Genomic DNA, 24,655 nt, shown 5'->3' with positions numbered 1-24,655 from the left:
TCTGTTTGTATTGCAGTATTGACCTATAATGTCTGGTCCACAGTGGATTTTTGCCTGCCCTCATTATTATTTTTTTAGTCATTTTTAGCACCACTTTGATGGGGAATAGAGGAATAAATGTATTAAAGAATATGGAAGAATAAGAATTATTCTTTATTGAAGAATAAATTGAATATGGAGCAGTGCTCCTCTTTGTTCTTTAGTAGTACAGAATGTTTGTATTATTCCTGCACTGGGTTGGGAGAATCTGCAACCCCTGAAATTCCCTATCATTTCTTGAATCTTGCAGCCCTGCTTGAGGACCCAGTTGGAAACCATGTTTAAAATTGCTGTACATGTGTTGTTGGGATTCTCAGTGGTTGGTTTCTTTTTCTTCCTTTTTTAATTAAAAAGGAATACAGTTAGAAAGTCCCTAGTGCTCACTTGGCAAATTATATAGTTGGCTCTTAATTTTATGAACATTAAAGCAACACTTATTCTCTCTGCCATTCAAAGTTGATCAAAAGAGCTTTCGAATGTGGGGGGTGGGTTTGAGGAGAGGCAGGTTACCTTTGTCTGAACTGCAGTGCACACACATGCAATGAATCCCAGCTGTCTTCTCTTGTGGGACTTTTGAAAGGTAGCCAGGGAAGCTGCTAACAGTGTGTCTTTCCCTTGTGGCAGATAATTGCAAAGCGAAGCAGTGATTATATCCTGAAGCATGCTCCAGAGATGCACAGAGAACAACAAGGCCTGTCTACTAGAGAAGCTATTCTGAAGTATGTCAAGGAGTCGTGCTTGTTGGAAGATGTGCCTGTCCACTTCTACAGACTGCAGAAGGTTAAACAGATGGATTTTTAATTCAGATATTATGTTTGAAAGTAGATGTCCTTCATTTTCTAAAAAAGAGAAAAATAGAAGCAAACGGTTTATATGAGCTAGAAGTGTACAGAACCGGTTTGAACTCAAACCGAACCAGCCTCGGAATAAGGCAGCCGGTCTGAGTTTGAACCCAACCAGGCCTGGGCTGTTATGGACCAGTTGGACGGTTCCAGAAAAATCTGATGAGTATCCCATTTTACAAGCAAAGGGGAACCCTGCCTTTAAAAGGTTTCTAAGGGTGGCTGGGGCTGGTAGTGAGAGGACACCTTACCGGAAGCAGCAGCTCCTCTAAACCCCCAGTGTTCCCCCCAGAAGCACAGCCTCTGTGGCAGCAATGCTTTTATGGCCTCTAGGAGGTCAGGACCATGCTGCTGCCACGTGGGCTGCATTGCTGGGAGGAGCACCAGGGTTTAGAGGAGCCACTCCCTCCGGTAAGGTGTCCTCTCAACACCACCCCCAACAGCCCTTAGAAACCTTTTAAAGGCAGGATTCCCCTTTGTTTGTAAAGGGGAATCCTCATCAGATTTCCCTTTAAAAGCATAGCCCCTCGAACCGGCTTGACCCAGTTTGATTGAATGGAACAGACTGCCGGCCAGTTAGACCAAACCGGTTCATGGACCAGCAGTTTGGTTTGAATTTGAACTGAACCACCAAAAACGGTTCTTTGCACACCTTTAATATGAGCTATACAAAATACTACAGTAAAGGCCTTGGCTCAAGTAGCAATCATTCATTGGAAGCTAGAATTCCAGAATTACAGGCAACATAACGCAACCATATGTCCAGGACTTCTCTTGCCATCTCTGCTGAGAGGTGGATAGTGGGAGATGGCAGTCTGTGAGCATAAAAGGCTCTTTCCCTATCCATAGGAGTTGGTAGGAAGACCCTGCTTGTGGCAAACTACACTATTGGTCCCTCTAACTCATTATATCTACAATGCATTGATTGTCTGTGGCTCTCCAGGGTTTCAGAAAGAATTTTTTCCTACCTGGAGATGCCAAGGACTAAATCTGGGACCTTTCATATAGAAAGCATGTACTCTACTGTCTCTCTCCTCCAGTGTGTAGATAATCTGGTTTAGAGCTGGTACACACAACGACATTTTGCACATGTTGGAATGCCCTTTCTATTGGATTGACCAGCATAAATGCTCCTGTGTATGGTTTTAACATTTCAGAATTCAATATAACCTAGAAACGACTCCCTAGAAAATCTTTAAAATATATGCTCCCAATCAGGATTCAAAAATGGTTGAAGCTGAAGTCGACAAACAGCCAACAATGGCCCAATAACTCTGACTGGTTTTTGTTTTGGTTTGTTTTTTAAAATTGGAAGAAGTTAATATCAAATGCTTTTCCCACTTCATTTTTGTGGTGAAAGCAGGTCCATGTGCTACCACATCCTAAAAAATATGAGAAGGCTAGAGAGTTTTAATATATGGTATCAGGCAGTCTTTTGTCGGGCCCTTTCACAAGACTTCTTCACCATCCCAAAACTGAAGAGAAAAGTCACCTCCTAGTGATTCTAGCTCAAAGATAGCTGCGTGAATCCACCCTGAGAAAACCCAAGCCTTTCTTGTATGGGCTGCGTCTAGAGCTCTCACCTAATTAGTCATCAGCTTGTTAACTGATTTTTGATTGATTGATTATATATAATGAAAACCTCATTCTTGCTTTTTTGATATATTGAAATAAGTGACACACCTTGCAAGTTTCTAAACAAAGGCTTCTGCTCAAAGTTAAAAGGAAAGGCCATCAACAGTTCTCTCTCAACAGGAGAGGAGAGCTGGTCTTGTGGTAGCAAGCATGACTTGTTCCCTTAGCTAAGCAGGGTCCACCCTGGTTGCATATGAATGGGAGACTAGAAGTGTGAGCACTGTAAGATATTCCCCTTAGGGGATGGATCAGCTCTGGGAAGAGCAGAAGGTTCTAAGTTCCCTCCCTGGCTTCTCCAAGACAGGGCTGAGAGAAATTCCTGCCTGCAACCTTGAAGAAGCTGCTGCCTGTCTGTGAAGCCAATACTGAGCTAGATAGACCAATGGTCTGCCTCAGTATATGGCAGCTTCCTATGTATGTTCCTCTGTTAACACCAATATGGCAGATTCAAAATAACCTTAAACAATAAATGAGTGTGCCCTTCAAATGCAGGCTTACCATTCAATATTAGCCCCCACTGGTTTAATCAATTACATATTTAGCTAATTCATCTACTGATTAAAGTTTGCCGTGGTGGCCTCAATAATCTGCTATGTGTATATAATGAAGATTCCTTGGTCCTGTCTGTCTTCTTTCAGTCTCACTGTAATTCTGCCAGGAGGTACCAAAAGCTTAGCAGAGCCTGTCTTCCCGTCTGCTAAATCTCTTTTAAGGTTAATTTATTGTGAAATCATCAGCCGAAATAGTCAGGCCCTTAAAGGGAAATAAAAATTCCAGTTTGTGCTTGGATTATAGTAATGTTTATCACTTCAGTTTCTACCCTGCTCAGCAATGCCTTGAAGTGGTTTACACAATCTGTGATATCCAATATTTCAGTGTTAAGGCTCTTGTACTTAGCAATCATCTATGTAGAAAAGGGGATTTTGGCACGTGCAGTTTAACATGTCACATTGCTGCAGGTATTTGAAAAACCACATCACCAAAATTCCTCAAGATCCACAAACTTTTAAACACTCAGGAGCTCTAATGTTCAAGGTTGAGCACCCTTCTTTAGTATAACCCCCTGTAAACCCTGCATATTCTTCCAGGCTAAGGTGGGTGCTTATTAAGACAGCTGTAAGTGTAAGCAAGAGGGATACATATGGCAAGATCTGACATGCTTTGTGCCCAGGGATGCAAAAGATCTGAAATCAGTTGCTTTAATACTTGAATTCCTGTCTGACCTGAAATACTAGCTGGTGGATGAGTGTGTGTTTCATATGCTGATAGACGCATGGTATTTTTTCATTATCGCCTTCCATGATTGACTGTAGGGAAAGGCAGATCATTTTGTGGAACCTAGAAGGAAACCAAGCATAGGCAAGACTGTTGCTACCCAAGGTAGCAAAATCATAGTAAATAGTTTGGTTTTCTGTTGGCTAAATTTGCTGTCTTCTACAGCTCTTACACATGAGTGTGTTTTTACAGGAGCAGGAACATAATTGGGTAAAAAGAGAAATCTAGAACTGTTGCTTAATGTAGAACCTTGCAGTTTTGTAAAGTGGTGGTTCCCTAATTTAGATCCGTACTTTGGCTTTCAAAGGCTCTGCATTGGCTATGGCAGGAGTGAGCAACAAAGGACCGGCATGTACCCTGCTGAGCTCCTTTTTGTAGTCCTTGTGGTGTTCTTTGGTAATCCTTCGGGGCTTGACCTGCCAGCTCATTGAAAAGCACCATGGGATGCAGCTGGTGTGGTTGCCAGGGTGTTTCCCCCAATCTTGGTTGTTCTCTACGCTAAAAATGTGCAGGCCTCACTCACTGTCAGCAGCCAGGTCCACTCCTGAAGCACCACGATGTCATGACTCCACACAATGAGGACAGATTTGAACACTGTTGAAAATTGTCCACCCTGGAGAATCTTATGGCAGGTGCACAGCTAGACATAAAAGCAGCAAGGAAAAGATTACCCTGTGCTTCCACTACTGCTGGAATAAAGTGTGTGCTCTTGCTAGAAATTTGGAGGAAAAGACCTCACCTGATTATGAATTTCCTTGCAAATGCTGCTTAGCAACCAGGCACATTCAAAACACCCCTGACCAGCCCAGTGTTTGCCATGTATACATGTGCAGGGCATCTTTTCCTAGTCACATGGGGTCGGGGGGGATTTCAGCAAAACTGCTCCTCTACATGCACTACAAATTATTATTTGTAGCACATGTAGAGAAACAGTTCAGATGAACCCCCTAAGTGGGGGAAGGACTTGCATGTGTACACACACACACACATTCACATTCTCACACACACACATTCACACATGTGGTTGGGCTGGTTGAAGAAGTATCATCTGAACTAGCCTCTAGAAAAGAAGGAAATATGATCTTGCTATGCCATTAATCTGTTCTTTTATTATTCATTCTTACATTTATTTAAAACATATCTATCTTGCCTCATCCTATGGCTAAAAAGCTGTGCTGGATCACAACTATTACCTGCACCTTCAGGTGCAGCATCAGGACCATGGAGCATCCCTGACTACAAAGTCTGTTCGGATGAGCCCCATGACCACCCAAAAAATTGTGTGCAGAGTTTCTTTTCACCCTACACTTCTGTGTCTCCCTAGGATAAGAAAGAGGATCGCCCTACAGTCATCCTGGGCCTCACTCTTAAAGGGATGCACATCTATCAGGTAAGAGATTGGGATATTTTTAGTGTAGCATTAACTCTGCTTGAGCATCTTTTCCCCACCATTACTCCCCTTTTCATCTCCTAGCTTTTTCATTTTCTTAAGGTGCACTGGAGTTTGAGGATCTTGCATTCTTTGCACTGTCTGTGAAATTTCCTTGCTCTAAATCCATTATACACCTCACAGAGTCTTTTTTTTTTTTTTTTTTTTAATGGCCATGTCTTTGGTATATTTTGCAGGAGGTGAACCATGTTCGCCAGCTGCTGTATGACTTCCCCTGGTCACATGTTGGGAAACTTGCATTTCTGGTGAGTTTGAATGTTCTTTGGCTTATCTGCAGTTTAAATCCCTCTATATACTGAATGCTTAGAGCTGATGAATACATAAGTTTATTTAAAGAACAAATATAGAAACTAAAATGTGTGATTTTAATATACGTATTCAAATAAAAATGCTGTTTGTGAAAAAAGTAGAAGTCTTGTTTTGCGTCAGAAAATGCTCAGAGTTTGGCAAAATCTCAGGAAGAGAGATCAGCCTGTGGTTCTGGACCAGCCTGTTCTAGTTGTTCAGATTTAGTATACTGCTGGTATGGGAGTATCTTAAGGATCTCAGTTGGATATACAAAACACCTTCATAATAATGTGTTTCAGGATCAAAGTTATAGATCTTTCCCAGAGAGTGATAATGACACAGTCAGAAGGTATACTTTACATGGCCAAGGTCCCAGGATTAATTTCTGGCATCTTCAGTTAAAGCACATCTGGGAAAGGCTTCTGTCCAAAACCTTGGAGAATAACTCTCTAGGCTAGAAAGATAGATCATTGTTCCTCTGCAGGATATGACATCTCTTTATCAGAAAGATCAAATTCTTGTTATGCCTTGTGTTTATAACCTGGCCTGATGTTTTCACATTCTCTCTCTCTCTCTCTGTTTGTAATTTAGGGGAAAAAGTTTGTGATCCAGCCGGATGGTTTGCCTTCTGCCCGGAAGTTGGTTTACTATACAGGTTGCCCCTTTCGGTCTCGGCACTTGCTGCACCTGCTCAGCAACAGTCATCGCCTGTTTTTGAACATCCAGCCCATACTTAAGCAGATCCAAATGCTGGAAGATGCAGAAGGTATGTGATGGCAAGGGTTTACACTTGCGAATGGCAAAGGCTGCCCGCAAACACTGGACAAATAAAAAGTAATTATGTTTGTTTAAGAAAATGTTGCAAAGTCCACCAGGTCAGAGAGCCACTTGGAACCCATGATTCAGGAGGGGTGAGGCAGTACGGATGTGCACGAGCTGGTTCGCCGCCTCCTAATGGGAAGCGCCAAATTGGCTCAGGCACCAGCATTTGAGCTGGTTCGGCGGGGCAGGGAGCAGTTCCCTGAAAAAGCAGGTAAGGAGCTCCTTACCCATTTGTCCCCATTCCACTGCTTTTCCGTCAGTGGCACCCACTCTCCAAGAGGCCATGTGGAGCTGTTCCCGCCCCGCCGTTGGCAGAAAAGTGGCAGGGTGCAGACAAGCAGGTAAGGATCTCCTTACCCGCTTTTTAAGGGAACCAGTCCCTGGGCGCTTTCCAGATTACCCACTATAACAGTGTCACTACATATCCTCCAAGTGTGCTTCCATACTGCCTGTGTTTCAACATCACAGTCCCTGCACTGTCACAAAGGTACCGTTCACATTCTGATGCCTTCTTTCAAGTTTTATTGCTGTGTTACAGTCCTATAACTTTGCATGTGTGTCGCGCAAAAAAAAAAAAAGCTCTATTTTCCCATTGCAGGAGTTTTGCACAAGCTAGAAAAGATTGCCCCCCCCCCTTTTGCTGGTGACTTTGTGCAACAACAAACAGCTTCAACCCTTCATTTTACGTTTTGAATGCAATCTGCCAAGCCGAAGCATTTTAATGCTGTTGTAGCGGGTTATCTGGAAAGTGCCCTGCTCTGCCGGTGTCTGCACAAACAGCTCGTGCACATCCCTATGGGGCAGGTCTCATGTAGTTTATAATTAGAGGATTTTACCATGGTTTTTGTAGCCACCTAATGGTGCAGCAGGGAAATGGCTTGACTCCCAATCCAGAGGTTGCCGGTTCAAATCCCCACTGGTATGTTTCCCAGACTATGGGAAACACCTATACTGGACAACAGTGATACAGGAAGATGCTGAAAGGCATCATCTCATACTACGCGGGAGGAAGCAATGGTAAACCCCTCCTGTATTCTACCAAAGACAACCACAGGGCTCTGTGGTCACCAGGAGTCGACACCAACTCAACGGCACACTTTACCATGGTTTTTATTTATTTTATTTAACATACTTTTATACTGCCCAAAACTTAACGTCTCTGGGTGGTTTACAACAGAACAAAATAAATGACAACAAAAAATTAAAACATTATTTAAAATAAATGACAGCAGAAAATTAAAACAGAACAATTTAAAAAATTTAAAACCGGTTTTAAAACAATGTTAAAACTAGTAAAACAGTATCTAATTAAAAGCCTGGGTGAACAGATGTGTATTTAAAGATTTTTTTAAAATTGTCAGAGATGGGTAGGCTCTTATTTCAATAGGGAGCGCATTCCAAAACTTTGGAGCAGCAGCAGAGAAGGCCCATCCTTGAGTAGCCACCAGATGAGCTGGTGGCAACTGCAGACGGACCTCTCCTGAAGATCTCAATGGGTGGTGGGGGTCATGACGAAGAAGACGTTCTCTTAAATACCCAGGGCTCAAGCTGTTTAGAGCTTTATAGGTTATAACCAGCACCTTGTATTTTGCCTGGAAACTTATGGACAGCCAGTGTAACTCTTTCAATACAGGAGTAATATAGTCTCTCCAATATGACCCAAAGACCAACCAGGCTGCCACATTTTGGACCAGCTCTGGACTACACACAAAGGCAGCCCCACATAGAACGCATTGCAGTAATCCATTCTGGAGGTTACCAGCATATGTACCACTGATCTGAGGTCATTTATCTCTAAAAATGGACGCAGCTGGCATATCAGCCGAAGCTGATAGAAGGCACCACTGGCCACTGCCTCTACCTGGGACACCAGGGAGAGGCTCAGATCCAGAAGCACCCCCAGACTGCATATATGTTCCTTCCAGGGCAGCGTGACCCCATCCAGAACAGGCAGATGAAACTCATCTCCCGAGTTCCAACCCCGCACAATGAGTACCTCCATCATATCTGGATTCTGTCTCAGTTTGTTATCCCTCATTCAGCCCATCACTGCCTCCAAGCAGGCATTTAGGGAAGTTATGCCTTCCCCCTATGATGTTGACATGGAGAAATAGATTTGGGTGTCATCAGCATACTGATAGCACCCTGCACCAAATCTGGTGATCTCTCCCAGCAGTTTCATGTAGATGTTAAACATCAGAGACAATGCAGAGCCCTGAGAGACACCATAGGAAAGTTCAGATTTCAGTCTCCAAGCAACACCATCTGGAACCTGCCCGAAAGCTAGGAGCGGAACCACTGCAAAGCAGTGCTTCCCACCTCCAACCCCCTCAGACACTCCAGAAGAATACTATGGTTGATAGTACCAAAAGCCGCCGAGAGGTCCAAAAGGACCAACAGAGTCACACTTCCTCTGTCAGTTCCCAATTGGAGATCATCCATCAGGCTGACCAAGGCAGTCTCCACCCCATAGCCCTCCCGACAGCCAGTCTGAAATGGGTCTAGATAATCAGTTTCCTCCAAGACTGTCTGGAGCTGGGAGGCCACCACCCTCTCAGTTACCTTGCCCAGCCATGGAAAGTTAGAGACAGGCCTAGAATTACTCAGCTCTGAAGGATCCAAGGCAGGCTTCTTCAGAAGTGAACTAATAATGGGCTTCTTAAGACAAGGAGGTATTCTGCTCTCCCTCAGAGAAGTATTTATAATCTCTACCAGGCCTTCTACAACAACCACCCCCACCCAACCAGATAATATAAGCCATGTCGGGCAAGGGTCAAGAGAACAGGTGGTAGGCCGCACTGCTCCAAGCAGCTTGTCCACATCCTCAGGAGTCACAAACTGGAACTGAATCAACTTAATCACACAAGAGGAGTCACTGGACACCTCCACATCAGACACTGAAGTAACTGTGGAGATTGAGTCTAAGTCAGCCTGAATACGAGAGATTTTTCCCACAAAGAGTTCATTAAACATATCACAGTGGGTAATCAATGGTTCCAGATTCTGATTCAAGGGAGGAGGGGCACATACTATCCCTCTAACAACCGTGAACAACTCTGCCGGACTTGAACTTGCAGGTGCAATACGGGCAGAAAATAATAGCTTCCTTGCCATACATATTGCCTGATCATAGATCTTCAAATGTACTCTATGTTGTAATCTGTCGGATTCGAGTCGAGTCTTCCTTCACTTACTCTCCAGTCGTCTACCTTGCTGCTTCAGCCCCCGTAGTTCTTCCGTATAACAAAGGGGCCAATTTTGTAGCGGGTTAGAGAGTGCACTTAGGAGCAATCATGTCTACTTCTCCAGTGAGTTTGCTGTTCTAGTTCTCCACCAGAGCATCAACAGGACCAACGGCAGAGCCAACACTAAATCCCTCCAAGGCTTCTAGGAATCCAATAACCTTCTTGGGCAGACCATCCTAATAGGCCCTTCAGCCCTGCGAAGGTAGGAAGTGACTGTGAGTCCAACCTTAACCACATGGTGGTCCGTCCATGATAATGGGAAGTCCAAATCTATCCCTGGTCCCCAAACTTAGGTACACACATTCGATATGGTCCAGCACTTCAACAGGCATCCTGGTAAGGGAGACATTATTCTTATAGACCACAGCCACTCCACATCCCCGCCCGCAGTCCCTCACCCCACTCCTCAACAGAGTACCCTGGAGGGAGAAGCTGGGATCAGACCGGGCCACCAGCCTCCCTCAACCAGGTCTCTGTAATACAAACCAAGTCGGCTCCTTCATCTAGAATCAGATCATGAATGGCTTTTGATTGGTTCTGGACCGACCTGGCATTACAAAGGAGCAAGGTGAGGTTCCAAGGGTGGTTGGCACTGCGTCCCAAGGTCAAAGAGCTGGCAGGACAGCTGGAAAGGGGAAACAGCTATTAGATATCTGATTCCCCTTCCCCTGTAATGGACCTGCTGACCTGCCAACATTACTTCTTCTGTTCCCCACCACCACCGGAATTGCTGCCCCGTAATCAATGGATATGCCCCCCATTTCCCCATCTCCAGCCAAACCCAGACACATTATAAAACAATGTCACCCAGGTCTCAATTAAAAACAGAAGCCAAACTGTTAAATGCCCATTCACATGTGAGTACTTGGGCCAAGAGGCCTCATCGGAACATCGGAACCTGCCATATACTGAGTCAGACCATTGGTCTATCTAGCTCAGTATTGTCTTCACAGACTGGCAGCGGCTTCTCCAAGGTTGCAGGCAGGAATCTCTCTCAGCCCTATCTTGGAGAAGCCAGGGAGGGAACTTGACACCTTCTGCTCATCCCAGAGCGGCTTCATCCCCTGAGGGGAATATTATCTTTCAGTGCTCACACATCAAGTCTCCCATTCATATGCAACCAGGGCAGACACTGCTTAGCTATGGGGACAAGTCATGCTTGCTGCCACAAGACCAGCTCTCCTCTCCACAAACTGACCTGACCCTTACTGTCCCCCCAAGTGGCTCCCCCAAAGGGGCATTGCCTCTTGGGGGCGATCCACCCAGTGGTGGGCCCGCCGCCACTTGCAGCACCCTAAATAGCCCTGAGCAGCTAGCTCCAGGCTGATGTCATCCAGGAAACTGCCAAGTCACCCCTTGGTCCCCAGTCTTGCAAAGCCTCACCACAGTTCAGTAGCCAGTCTTGGGGTGCAGATAGCAAACGTGGGGGGGGGGTGCAGAAGCAGACAGGCAGGCACCCAGTCTGAATAATCTACTTTATGATCTTAGCTGAACTTTGAGATGATATAATATCAAATATGATAAATAGATAAATAAATCAATATAAATAAGTAAACAAAACTGTGTGCTTGAAGAACCTGAAGGGAAGGATCCCATGGACCTGCAGAAATAGGAGCCATCCCATTGGCTTCTGTCAGCTCTATTGTAACAGTTGAGAAGGTGGAATCCAAGGAAGACTGGACATGTGGTTGGTCTCCTGGTACGATCTCCTGCCTAGAGGGATGGCATGGAGAATGAGGACTACCAGTTGCGAAAGCCCGTGCCTACTACTGGAGGCCTGCCTCAGCATGCCTGAATCATTCATTTGGCAGGAGCAATAAGACAGGAGAAGAGCTATGGGTAAGAGAGGAGCAAGAAGTGTGTGTGTGTGTGTGTGTGTGTGTGTGTGTGTGTGTGTGTGTGTGTAAGATACATCTTTGGAGTGCTGGTTTGATTATTCTTAATAATTATTCATTCCAGTCACTAGGATAAATCACAGTTACTCCACATTTTTGTATCATCAATGAAACGGAACAATTGTGCTCTGCATTTAGATACTGGGTACTTTCCCCCCTGTGCTAACACTGGCTTAATGTTTATGTTTTTATTCTCACTTTCACCCACCCCCAATTCTACCCCTTTCTTCCAGAGAAGAAACGGTATCGGGAATCCTACATCAGTGACACATTGGAGATGGATCTTGATCCATCAGACAAGCATTCACATGACAGTGGAAGCAGCAGAGGAAGTGAAAGAAACAACCGTTTGTCTCGACAGTCAACAGATAGCCATGGCAGCTCTCACACATCTGGCATTGAGGCTGACTCCAGGCACAGAATGTCTGTAGAAATGTCCGTGGACGAGCCCTTCAGTATGGATCGAGTTCATCGGAAGGAGAAGTCCTGCAGCTCAACCTTCAGCTATGGAAGCTCTGGCATTGATAGTGGCAGCAAAGGGAGAGCAGAAGATGACTCTCAGGAGGATGGTAAGACATGGAAGGAACTGAGCAGATAAGCAATGGTTCCCATTCTCTTGATTGTAGCAATACAATCAAGAGAGAAGGATGGGGGTTTTTCAAGAAGGATGTGTCGTCATGTCAATTTCTGTTTTGCCATTTCCAGAAGTTGAGCTGGCAGTGGATGAATCAGAAGAGGTACCTGTGGATGACCCTCAGTCAGCAGAGACAGCCCATGGAAAATCTGTCGAGTCTCTTCCAGTAGACAATGTTTGCTGCCAAGGTGAAAAATAGCCAGATGTGGGGTTCTGCTTATTTATTTATTATTTTATTTAAATAATATAATACCGCCTGACATTTGCATCCTAGGCAGTGTACATAAATTAAAATACAACAAATATAAAAGAGGATAAAATGATTAAAACAATTCTATGATCTAAAGCCAATTAAAATTAATTAAAAGCCTGAGAAAACAGGTGCGTCAAGGGTCTTTTCAAAAACAGATGTCTGATTTTACTCTGCATTCCAGAGCCCCAGGGAGCCATGCAGATAGCACAGCCAAATAAGCCAGTGGGAGCTGATAAAAAGCACCCCTGGCTGCTGCCTTGACCTGAGAGACCAAAGAGAGTTTGGGATCCAGGAGCACTCCCAAGCTATGTACTTGTTGTTTCAGCAGGGGTATAACCCCAACCAGAACAGGTAGATCTAAACCATCTCTCGAGTTCTGATCCCCCACAGTCAGTACCTCTGACTTATTTGGATTCAGTTTCAGTTCGTTATCCCTCATCCAGCCTATTACCACCTCCAGGCAGGCATTTAGGGAAGTTGTGCCATTACCTGATGTAGTTGATATGGAGAAATAGATTTGGGTGTCATCAACATATTGATAACACCCTGCACCAAATCTCCTGATGATCTCTCTCAGCAGTTTCATGTAGATATGAAAGAGCATTGGAGACGGTATGGAGCCTTGTGGAACTCACACAATAGCTCTCACTTTGCAGAACAGCAGTCTCCAAGCGACACTATCTGGAATCTGCCAGAGATGTAGGAATGGAACTACTGTAAAATAGTACCACCTAATCGCACCTCCCTCAGGCAACCCAAAAGAATACCATGGTTGATGGTATCGAAAGCTGCCAAGAGATCCAAAAGGATCAAGAGTTACACTCCCTCTGTCAGTACCCAGTTAGAGATCATCCATCAGGCTGAGCAAGGCAATTTCAACCCCATAGCCTGCCCAAAAGCCAGTTTGAAATGGGTCTGGATTATTCCTAAAGCTGCACTCTTTGGATTTTTAAAAGGAGTGGTGCTGGAAGATTATATGGAATACATGATATTGCTGCACTATCAGTTATGGGAGGAGAGCTGGTCTTGTGGCAGCAAACACGGATTCTCTCCTGTGCTAAGCAGGATCTGCCCTGGTTTGCATTTGAATAGGATACTACATGTGAACACTAAGATATTCCCCTCAGGATGGAGCCACTCTGGGAAGAGCACCTGCCTGCTTGCATGCAGAAGGTTCCAAGTTCGCTCCCTGGCAGCTTCAAATAGAGCTGAAAGAGACTCCTGCCTGCAGCCTTGGAGAAGCTGCTGCCAGTCTGTGTAGACATTAGACAATACTGAGCTAGATGGACCAATGGTCTGACTTGGTATATGGCAGCTCCCTATGTTGTTAAGTTAGGATGGGGATTGTGGCAATGTGGAAATGGCCGGAGACACCAACCTTGCTTGAATGGTATTGGTGGATATGGACGAATGCTCTCTTAACGAAACTTCTCTACCATAAAAGGAAAAGCTGAAATATTGCCAGATAAATGTATACAGCATTGGATTCTGCCTATGAAGCATTAGAATGACAACTTTCTAAACAATGTTCAGTCATACATTCTTGTTATTGTAATGCAGGGCTGCACAACTTTGACCCTCCAGCTGTTTTTGGACTACAATTCCCATCCTCCCCAGCCACAGTGGCCAATAGGGATTATGGGAGTTGTAGTCGCACATCTTCAGGCGAGCTGAAGTTGTGCCTCTCTGTTCTAATGCATTATTTTTTGTATTTGAGATCTGCACTTATAATAAAACTAGAACCAACCTATATGTGAATGAATGACATCATTGGCTTGCTTGGTTTCCCACCTCCCCCTGCCCATAAATAACACGTTCAGGTCCCCTGATCTGAACTGGAACCACAGGGGGTAGGGAGATCTAATCCTACCCTGTCCCAGCTGCAGTTCCTTTCCAAATCAAGGCCCCACACCGTGCTCTTTGCTCTGGGGGAAACAGCTCCCCTTGACTCCAGTGAGACTCTGAAAGATGCTCATTCTGATACATCTTGTGTGTTACTCTTTCAATTTAACATCTCTTTCAGACTTCAGTTGGCATGCTTGTTTTCAGTTTGCACCTGTAATTCTGATCCTTCCCCCTTCATTTTTCACCCCCGACAGCCCTTGAAAAGAACCATCTTTCAGTAGTGCAAGTCACATTATTCAAGGTCAAAGGTCAGAGTGTGGAATCCCTTTGTCAGGTAAGATTATGGCTGGTGTGAGCCTTGCGCAAAATTCTCATGACAGGAAAATAAGCACATATATATCCCTGCTGGTGCCAAATAAGGATGAGGAGTTCTGGGTTTAATCCCCTAGGATTTTGTCTTGTGAAACATCAACTTCTAAGCATAAAATGTAACCTAAATCACTGCAGGAGCTGGATACAAGCCTAAACCAAGAATGCATAGAGTTGGGTTTAGCTCTTGGATTGTGTTTCCAGAAATGAAATCTTATGCTGTAGCTTAAGCGATAATACTCTGGTCTGTGAAAATACTTTCATCTTTACATTTTAATATGAGTATTTCTGTGTTCCAAATGTGGTTGCCATCAAAACGAAAGACTCTGGTTGGGGACTTAAGCATTGTGGATTTACTATTTATTCTTCGTCTGTGGTTTCAGTGCAAATTGCTCAGCTAAGAATATTTCTAATGTTTCATTCCCCTGCCTAGTTTAGGAGCAAAGATGTGAAAATGAAATCGGGCTCCCTGTCTTGGCAGCTTTATAGAGAATTAATTCATTTGAATTCTTTATAATCCATTAAATTCGACAAGGTGGCTGCTTCTTCCAAAACCGTATACCCCTGCAGGGCTGATTCCAATAAATTGTTTGGCACAATCCAGCCAAATGTAGGCACTGTTAAGTCTCTTATTTCAGTAGGAGAGTTCTGCATGAGCTTAAGGCTGCAGTTTTGTGATCCTTCCTTGGGAATATATCCCATGGAACTCAGTGGGGCTTTTGAAGAAACATTCATAGGAGCAGGCTGCTTAATTCGCTCATCAAGACTTAAAATGATTAACTTAGGCTAGCTTATACCCATACTTTTGTTCTGAAGTTCAGCATAAGTGCTTTGAATATGTCACAAATTCCATTGACCAAAAGATGTTCAGTACTTTGTGCTAAGATTTATTCACTTGAAATTTTGGGTTAGACTTACGCTTTGCCAGGTGCGGAGGGAGACCAGCAGCGGCCCGGGCTCAGCCTGCCGCCACGGCCCCCTAGCCCCGCCCCCTGCATCAGCGTCTGACATCAGATGCAGGGAGCGGTTAGCCACACCCCCTGCGTCTAATGTCAGATGCAGGGCCATGGTTTAGCTCCATGTGGCCCTGTTTGGGAGCTCAATTGGCATGGCCGGAGCCGCTCTGGCAGGGAGAACCGCTCCGGCTGCGCTGCAGACACAGTGCTGGCCAATCTAGTTCCCAAACAGGGCCACACAGCTCCATTTGGAAGCTAAATCCAGCCAGCGCTGTGTTTGCAGCATGGCCAGGAGTGGCTCTCCCTGCCTTTAAGAGTGTCCCTGTGCTTTGCATTTGTATGGGAATAGCTGCGAAAAATATAAACTTCAGGTACGTTTTAGGTACCCCTGCTAATAGAGGAAACAGTCCTCTTTCAAAGTGGTGATTTTCTATATTTAGCAGGGGGAGAGCAACTGGCCCTAACCAACTCCAGCACAGCATTCCTCCAGTGGCTGTTGCTGGTGTCTACCATATAAGTTTCTTTTTAGACTGCGAGCTAGGGAATTCAGCTCTGAACCAGTTGAGCGCCATGGGAAGGGGAACAGTGAATGGGATCTTCTTAAAAAGAGGAGAGCAGGTACTTACCTGCTTTCTGGCGTTGCATGCTGCAGCGATGCTCATCCCAAGAACCCATGCATGGTGCCAGCACACACATGGCATCCATGCATGCACCCACACATGCGCAGACGCCATGTGTGTGCTGGCACCATGCATGGGTTCTTGGGATGAGCACCGCTGCAGCATGCGGCGGCAGAGAGCAGGTAAGTACCTGCTCTCTTTTTTAAAAAAAAAAAATCCCACTTGCCACTCCTTTCCCCACAGCGCCAAACATCCCTGTCGTGAGCTCTTCTGGGACTGGGAGCCATCTTATTTATTATTCTATGTAAACTGGTTTGAGAACATTTGTTGAAACATGGTATATAAATATTTGTTGTAGTAGTTAGGTTTTTGGAGAATTGCTGTTGTATATGCTTTTGGAGCGTAACTATTCCACCTGTGATCATTTTAAAACAGTCAATATAGGTAGTAACTATTTTTTCCAGACATTTCAAGAGATTTTAGTGCTATTTTGTGAAAACTTTAAAAATAATAATCATGAATGGCTACCCCGACTCCCTTAGTCTAAGCTGGGCCTCCTGAACTCTATCCGTTGGCTGAGTGCATTGAAATAGGAACACACACACACACACACACACACACACACGGATATGATCCTGTCAGGAATTGTTCAAACATTTTAAAACACCATTTTCATGAGGCTAATGGGTTGTCATGTGGTAAGTTCACCCAGAGAACTTTAATTTTTATTTAGAAAGAATCTCCAGCAGGACATGGAAATCTCCAATCTTGCTGCATGATAGTACACTCGCCATCCAAGAGTGATGGACTGAAAATGTATATGAGTACACGAGCTAACCTGATTATGGTTAAGCGTTCTTTCTCTAAATGTAGCCAAGGAATGCAGCTCTCTTCCCCTCCCTATTCCAACCTAGATAAGCTGTGTCATTTCAGCCAAACTGTTCTTTTCCAATCTTCAGTTCATTGTGCATGCCAGTGGGGACACTGTGTACTGAGCTCAGAATCTAGGCATTATTCATTGAATGACTTCACAATTCCATAATGGTTCACAGCTTCTTCATTAAGACAATTTCCTTAAAGAGAGTGAGAGGAATGTTAACAATTTGAGACGAGATGGAGATGCACTGGGAGCTTGCATACATGCAATCTTTGGGGTTTTTTTTGTTTTTACTTGTTTGTTTTTGTTTTAACATGTTCCTCTCTTAACCTGGCAGAATACAGAGCCCAAAGCTATAAAGTGCCCAGACCAGTACAGCCAAAGTTTAGATGACATTCGTCTTCACAAGCATCTTCATCCACCATTAAGTGCCACATTGTCTTCAGATACCTCCCACAGCTACACATTTGGTTGTGCCTTAGAAGATAAGCTGGCCAGCTATGGGTGTGTGTATTCAACAGCCGACTGCAAAACCAAATCAGCCCTCTATGGTAAGAGGTCCATGAACTGCCTGTCTCTGGATCTCTTGGGAGAAGATCAGCTTCCAGAAGAATTTGTGGTGTAATCGCATTGGGGAAGCTCTTGGACTATCTTAGTAAGGAGCATCATCAAAAGCAGAAATGACTGCTAATCTGAGACTAATGGAAAATGGAAGCTGTTACACAAAAACACACACACACCTCATCATGTGGGATATTATTGAAAACCCCTGGTTTTTAATTGTTGTTCTATCTGGGAAACCTGATTAAAGGACAAGGTAATAATATTAAAGCATAGCACTTTTAGTGCTATGATGCCAGAATACCAGTGCTTCTCCCTGTGTGTGTCTGAGGAGTCCTGGACCATTGGCAGGAACACTTTTCCTACCGAAGAGACTGGTGAGCAAACAAGCAAGAATACCAAACAAGTCTGTAGAAATATTTAATTAGTGTTCCTGAGTTATGGTCCTCTGAATTAGTCATTTCCCTTCCCATTGCTTCAGTATGTAGAATTCTTAGGAAGGTTGTTCTCAAAATGTTATCTCCATTAGCTCTCTGCCCAGCTGAAGCTCTGCCTTTGACTTCTTATGGAGTAGCATCTGCCTCATATTATTCACAGTTTTCCTCCTCCAGACTTACCACTTGTCAGATCACAATGTTGGAACATCCCCAACATACGCCTGTCCTACCATTTCTTGCAAAAAGTGAGGGGGGCATCATCAGAGAATGAAAACAAGAAGAGAGTCTTCTCCTCAATGTGGTACCCCAAAATGATGTGTTGATATTATTAATTGGTCTGCCACATTTTAATTAAAAAGCCTTCCAGGACAAGAGATCTTATCTCTTGATTCCAGTGAAGGTTGATCTTGCAGAGAAGCTAAGGCTTTAGCTTCCCTGTGAGATTAAGACATAATATTTTCTTCCACAGTCTTTTTCTTTAATTGAAACCTGTAGTGCAAATTTACATCGTCAGCAAATCATGTTTTGTCTGTGTATCACTTGGAGAGTTTGCCACTTACATCTCCCCCCCCATCCCTGCACGCCCCAGCCTTTCTTTAAAAACCTTGCACAAAGATAACTGCACAACCTCTGTAGGGACAGGCAGCATTTATAAAATGATCCTGCCAAGGTGTTGAGTCATGCAACAGATCTGCAATGTGAGAAACAATAGCAAGATGCCCCAGCATTTTTAGAAACAACATAAAGGTGCCTATTGCTCAATGAGTTGACTCTGGTCTTGTGGTAGTAAGCATGACTTGTCTGTTTAGCTAAGCAGGGTCTGCCTTGGTTGCATATAAATGGGAGACTAGAATGTGAGCACTATAAGATATTCCCCTCAGGGGATGGAGCCACTCCAGGAAGAGCAGAAGGTTCCAAGTTCCCTCCCTGGCTTCTCTGAGATAGAGCTGAGAGAGATTCCTGCTTGCAACCTTGGAGAAGCCACTGCCAGTCTGTGAAGACAATACTGAGCTAGATAGATCAATGGTCTGACTCATTATATGGCAGCCTCCTATGTTGTACAAGCACGATAAGCTCCATTTGAATTCATAAACCTATGATGCTGCCTTATATAGAACCAGATCATAGATTCATCTGGGTCACTATTGTCTATGCTGACTGACAGCTCCAGGGTTTAAAGACAGAGGTCTACCTGGAGAGGTCAGAGCTTGAAACTAGGACCATCTGCTACGTGCAGTGCTACAGACCTTCCCTTAAGTTCACATACAGTTCCGTATGCATTGAAATCCCACTCATTTCAGCGAGACCTGGGTCTACTTATCCTTCTGTGGTGGTGTTACTTCGTACTGGATAGAAAGAAATTATGGTTAGTTTTCACCATTCACTTAAGTGCTGGTGTTTGAAACTCCAAAGAGCATTGACTCGCCATGACTCAGAAATATTGGCTGCTTGATCACTGTTTTGTTTCATCACAAACAAATGTTGTCTTAACTTTTTAGTAGATGTTCAAATCAACTACTTGATATGCTTTCTGTATGATTTTTCTCAGAGGGCTGTTTCACATATGCATGTTCATCACTTCTTGACCATAGCATCAAGTGACTATGACCTCCATTTACCTGATGCAAACCTTCTCTCAAAGCTGGTATTGGGCCCAGGAGGAATGCTCCCATTGACGTCAATGAGAGCGTCCCTCCCAGGACTAAGAGCAACATGGGATTAAAAATGCCTTCTCCTTGCATGCTCCATTCCAATCTTGCTAACTGGGCAAAGAGGCAATTGGTGACTCTCTTCTGTATAGCAGAGGGAGAGTAACTGCCCCTATCCAACCCCAGCACAGTGTCTTTGCAGTGCCTGATTCTGACTTCTACCTGGTGTTTCTTTTTAGATGGTGAGCCCTTTTAGGGTTCATCTTATTCCTTTTTTCTGGGTAAGAAAGCTGCTTTGAGAACTTTTTTTTTTTTTTGAAAAGCATGTATAAATATTCTTAATAATAAGGATTCCCATTAGGAATGATTATTTATTAGGAGCCATGGACGGTCTCCTCGTCCACTAGCAGTGGTGATGGGGTTTGGAATAGCATAGAGCCAACACCCACACGCCCTGCTCTCCCATTAGTGAGGCACCGTGCAATATCTAAGCCAATAATACGACTATTAGTAGTAGTATGCATGGCTATTATTATTTTTAATTGAAGTTTCAACTACAAGTAACACATACGGATTGATCCTGAGAATCAGGATTGATCCTGAGAGGCAGTATGGTGTAGTTAAAGTGTTGGACTAGGACTGGGGAGACCTGAGTTCAAATCCCCCTTTAGCCATGAAACTCACTGGGTGACTCTAGGCCAGTCACGTCTCTCTCGGCCTAACCTACCTCACCTGGTTGTTGTGAGGATAAACATAACCATGTACGTCGCTCTGGGCTCCTTGGAGTAAGAGTGAGATATAAATGTTGGGGGCTGTTGTTGTCTTATTGTTGCATAATGAAGTGATGAGCAATCAGGTGGTGTACAAGCATGTGTTAACCAGTACTTAGTTGTTATTTATTTATTTATTGGCCTGGAACGTTCATTGTGATACTAAATGCTCTCAGATGTGTACATATTTTGATGCAGAATCTGAGAATGTAATTAAGGCAGTGTCCAATATCTTATTATTCCCCTTTTTGGCCTTGGGATGTTTTTGTTCACCTAGGGTTCTTCAGCTGAATATTTCTTTTCAGACTGGTTATTCATTCATTCATACAATTTCTATACCGCCCTTCCAAAAATGGCTCAGGGTGGTTTACACAGAGAAATAATAAATAAATAAGATGGATGCCTGTCTCCCAAGGGCTCACAATCTAAAAAGAAACATAAGATAGACACCAGCAACAGTCACTGGAAGTACTGTGCTGGGGGTGGGTAGGGCCAGTTACTCTCCTTCTGCTAAATAAAGAGGATCACCATGTTAAGAAGGTGCCTCTTTGCCCAGTTAGCAGGGGTTAGATGGTTATTGCCAACAGAGCAAATTAAAGGGTCTTTCAAAAATCTCTTTCCACAAAATTGTATGGCTGTAAAGACCAGTGAGAGCCGTAGCAGTGATGTCAATTCCTTCGCATGCATTTCAAGTACAGGGGGTGGAGATGAGAGGTTGCTGTTACAGCAGTTTTTATTCATTTATTTGCTGCCTTTCAAGGTAGGCATGAGATAAGCAGAAGATTTGGGGCATTAGGATAGGGTTTCCCAACCTTGAGAATTAAGATTTTGTTGGACTACAACTCCCATCATCCTCTGTCATAACGTCAGTTGTGGCTAGGGATGTCAAGTCCAGCAACATCCAGGGACCGAGGAAGAAGTTCTCATGTGCAAGATCCATTGAAATAAAATAATGCAGCTGCTCTTCTAAAAGGCATTTGCAGAGGAACTTCCTAATACATTGTCTCCTGCCTCCTTTCACTAGCTTGCACTTCGTTTGGATTAGAAATCCTATTTCTCAATGCTGTTACATTCCCCCCCCCCCCAAGAAATGTTGGCAGCCTCTCTTATTTGTATACATACTGAGATCGTACACAGGAACTCCTTTTTTGGAGCTGGGGAAGACAGGATCCCTCCTGCCTTCCCCCACATGAGCAACATGGTGTTCTGGAGGCTGGGGAAATGCAGCCCAGCCTCCAGAAACCCCACAATGCACCGTGTGAGGAGCACAGTGTGTTGGGGATTTCCTTGTGAGCCAGGCGCTCTAGGCACCTGGCTCTGTGCCTGCTGAGGGGAGTGAGGAGAGAGGGTGTGCACACACCCTCTTATCTCAGTAAAAGCTTGGCGGGGAATCCTGAGCTACCTGGCAGGGCAGTGCCAGGATTGGCCTCGATCCCGGCATGTCACATCACACGAGCAGCCTTACTGGCTGGCATGTTGTGCGAAGCCACATGATTGGCTCTGAACTGTCTGCACCACTGCAGGCTTCTGAAGCAACTACTACTTAAAATGGTACAATCACACCTCTGTGGCACTACATCCATTGGAAATAATGAATGTAGCACTGCAGATATGTGACTGCACAATTTAAAGGACTAGTGGATGAACCCTGTCCTGCAACACTGTGCGTGTTCCTGCAGTGGCACAGGTGGTTCAGGACTGACCACGTTACCTTACACCACATGCCACACCATGTAACATCACTTGCCAGCACTTTCAATTAGTTCCTTCATAGGTTGCCTGTTGTTCTAGACTGTTGTGTATTCTTTCTGTGCTTCATGTTTCTAGCCATGTATTCATATTTATATGTAGTTAACGAGAATGAAAACCTGCAAAATCTGGCATATTTTGGGTTGGATCCAAAGGTTTCCTTCCTTGGGAGAAAATGGTCTTCCTTCAAAAGAGGACTTCTTGTTCCAGAGCAAGGAATCCTTCCAGAGATTGACGCTTAGGACACCTTAGGATCCAACTCCTTGTCTTGGTTTCTCAAATAGATATGATGAGATGAAAGGAGGGATGTATAATACCCAAATGTATGATTTGAGGGCTAGTTCATAGAGAGTAATGGCTCCCAGATACAATCCTGCCAAAGGTAAGCAAGAATGTGTAGTGCCATTGTTTCATGCTTGAAATCAAGTGGGACAAAAGCACTTCACTTTTGACTGGAGTGTACCTTTTTTTAAAAAATTGACTCACATATATTGAAATGGTAACATGTGAACCTGACCATGAAAATGATTGAATTTGTCTTAATGAAAACTTTGAACACTGGCATGGCTGTTGTGCAACCTCTTTTCTTTCACGTGAACGTAAGAGTTCTGACATATATTTTAATTTTAATCTTGAGGTTCTATTTTAGTTTCATGTTTAGTTTAGATGTGGTATGGGTTTAAAAAAAAGGGGGGGGGCCTTCTAATCCACTGAAGATCTGGAAACCAGCTGTCAATATTTGTTCAGCTGTATTATACTTGTTGCCTACCACCACCACCTTATTTTTATGGCCAATGTTTCTCCTTTCCATGAAAGGAAATCTTTTGTATGGAGGGGGGAGGGAACCACACAACTTATATATACATATGTATGTATGTGTACACATGTAATAAAAGATTGCTAGAAAAGCAAGCTCAAATGTGTGCTGCTTGAATGGGGAACGGGGTGGGGTGGGGGACTCAGATATGGACGGCAGAGAAAGAAGCAGCCAGCTGGGGGTCAACCATATTTTTTGTTTTGCTTGTTTCACAGCTCTTCTGTTGCTGCTACTATTGTTAGATCATCTAATGCATAGAACTGGGTCCTCTGGGAACTGGGTCTTCTGGGAGGCCTTTGTGTCCCACCATCACTTGCAGTTCAGTTGGTGGGTAAGTGGGAGAGGGCTTTGTCTTGGGGATTCCCAGAGGTAAGGCTGGCCCCCTCCCGGGCAGCATTTCAGTGGAAAGTAAAAACAGTTTTAGTCTTTCTGCTCATTTTATTTTTAGCCTGAGATTCTCTCTGTAAGAAATACATTTAAAAGGCCTGTGCAAAGTCAGATAGGAGAATTTGGAAATGGTCCAACTTTGCCCAGGTTGGAGGGTGTCGAGGATATTCCAGACCTGACCTAGGGAAGTAATTGTATTCATAATTTAAAGGGGAAAGCAGAAGATTCTTTGGTATTACATCACTTCCCCTGCAATTCTCAGATGTGTAGTAACTTCTGCTATTCTCTTCCGCATTCTTTGAGTAGAACTTTAGGTTACTTAAAAAAAAATAATTTAAATTCAATGGATGTTCGGATTTACTTCTAATTAAATACAAAGAGGCTGACCATCCTTACCTACTTGTGTGCCAGGTTTCAGAGCTCCCGGGCTATGTTAGAATATGGAATAGTGATTTGTCACAGGCCAGAAGCGTGCTGCAGGGATTTAAGCTGATGCTTCCTACATCCAAACACAACATTAACGGTGTGCAGAGACTAGAGTTCAAATGTTCAATTATTGCCCTGGAGGGTGAAGGAACAGAACACCACAGCAGCAAGCACCACTCCTGGTTCCTTAGACAGTGAGTGGCTGAACAAGACCCCTGCATGTCTGAGGCGGGGGGGGGTCATAAGTGTTCAGTGACTGGGCAGGGATTGGGAACAGTTTGCAATACCTACTGAATGAATGTGCACATCCTCCATGTCACAGTTCAGTGTGTCAATTTGCAGTCATCAACTATGCTGTGATCAACATGCAGACTACCCACCTCTTGTCTACAGAGAGCCTTCTATGTACAAATCTCATCATGTGGGAACATCTTAAGTTCTAGAAACTGGAGCTTGCAGTGAATCTTGATCCAATCTGAACAGCACCCCAATCTTATTCTAATTCTTCCTGTCTTCTGATAGCACCCATTTTATCTGCTTATGTCCCTGCCTGAAGACATCTTATTTCTGAAGGACCATCTTCATCACCATGTCCAGTTAGAGTTTATTTTGGATCTGTAAGGAGAATGTCTGTTTCTTCTTGGAGCATGAATGTAGTTTAATCTTTTTAAAACATGCAACACTCTTTTCTCTGAAGAGAAGAAAAATTGTTATTCAGGGAGTACCTACCCAGTGCTTTTTGCAATCCCTGCTCAAATATCCCTTTTTCCTAAGAGTGGTTTTCTGTCTCGCTCTCGTCTGGCACATTCATTTC

General features: G+C 44.0%; 1 protein-coding gene across 5 annotated transcripts in view; it reads left to right on the top strand.

The window, feature by feature from the left end:
• Nucleotides 1–23,123, top strand: part of FRMD1 (FERM domain containing 1) — a 66,728-nt gene extending 43,605 nt beyond the window's left edge. For all 5 annotated transcript variants that reach the window (XM_053296873.1, XM_053296885.1, XM_053296884.1 and 2 more), the window contains 8 exons: nt 664–819; nt 5,116–5,181; nt 5,418–5,486; nt 6,121–6,295; nt 11,725–12,060; nt 12,197–12,313; nt 14,478–14,557; nt 17,383–23,123. In XM_053296873.1, the coding sequence (XP_053152848.1) occupies nt 664–819; nt 5,116–5,181; nt 5,418–5,486; nt 6,121–6,295; nt 11,725–12,060; nt 12,197–12,313; nt 14,478–14,557; nt 17,383–17,670 (1,287 nt within the window). In that variant the 3' untranslated portion in view covers nt 17,671–23,123. The remainder of the gene's footprint in view (nt 1–663; nt 820–5,115; nt 5,182–5,417; nt 5,487–6,120; nt 6,296–11,724; nt 12,061–12,196; nt 12,314–14,477; nt 14,558–17,382) is intronic.
• Nucleotides 23,124–24,655: the final 1,532 nt, after the last annotated feature.

The sequence above is a fragment of the Hemicordylus capensis genome, chromosome 1 (assembly GCF_027244095.1).
Source record: "Hemicordylus capensis ecotype Gifberg chromosome 1, rHemCap1.1.pri, whole genome shotgun sequence".
NCBI classification, from domain to species: domain Eukaryota; kingdom Metazoa; phylum Chordata; class Lepidosauria; order Squamata; family Cordylidae; genus Hemicordylus; species Hemicordylus capensis.
This window is presented reverse-complemented; position numbering and strand designations above follow the sequence as displayed.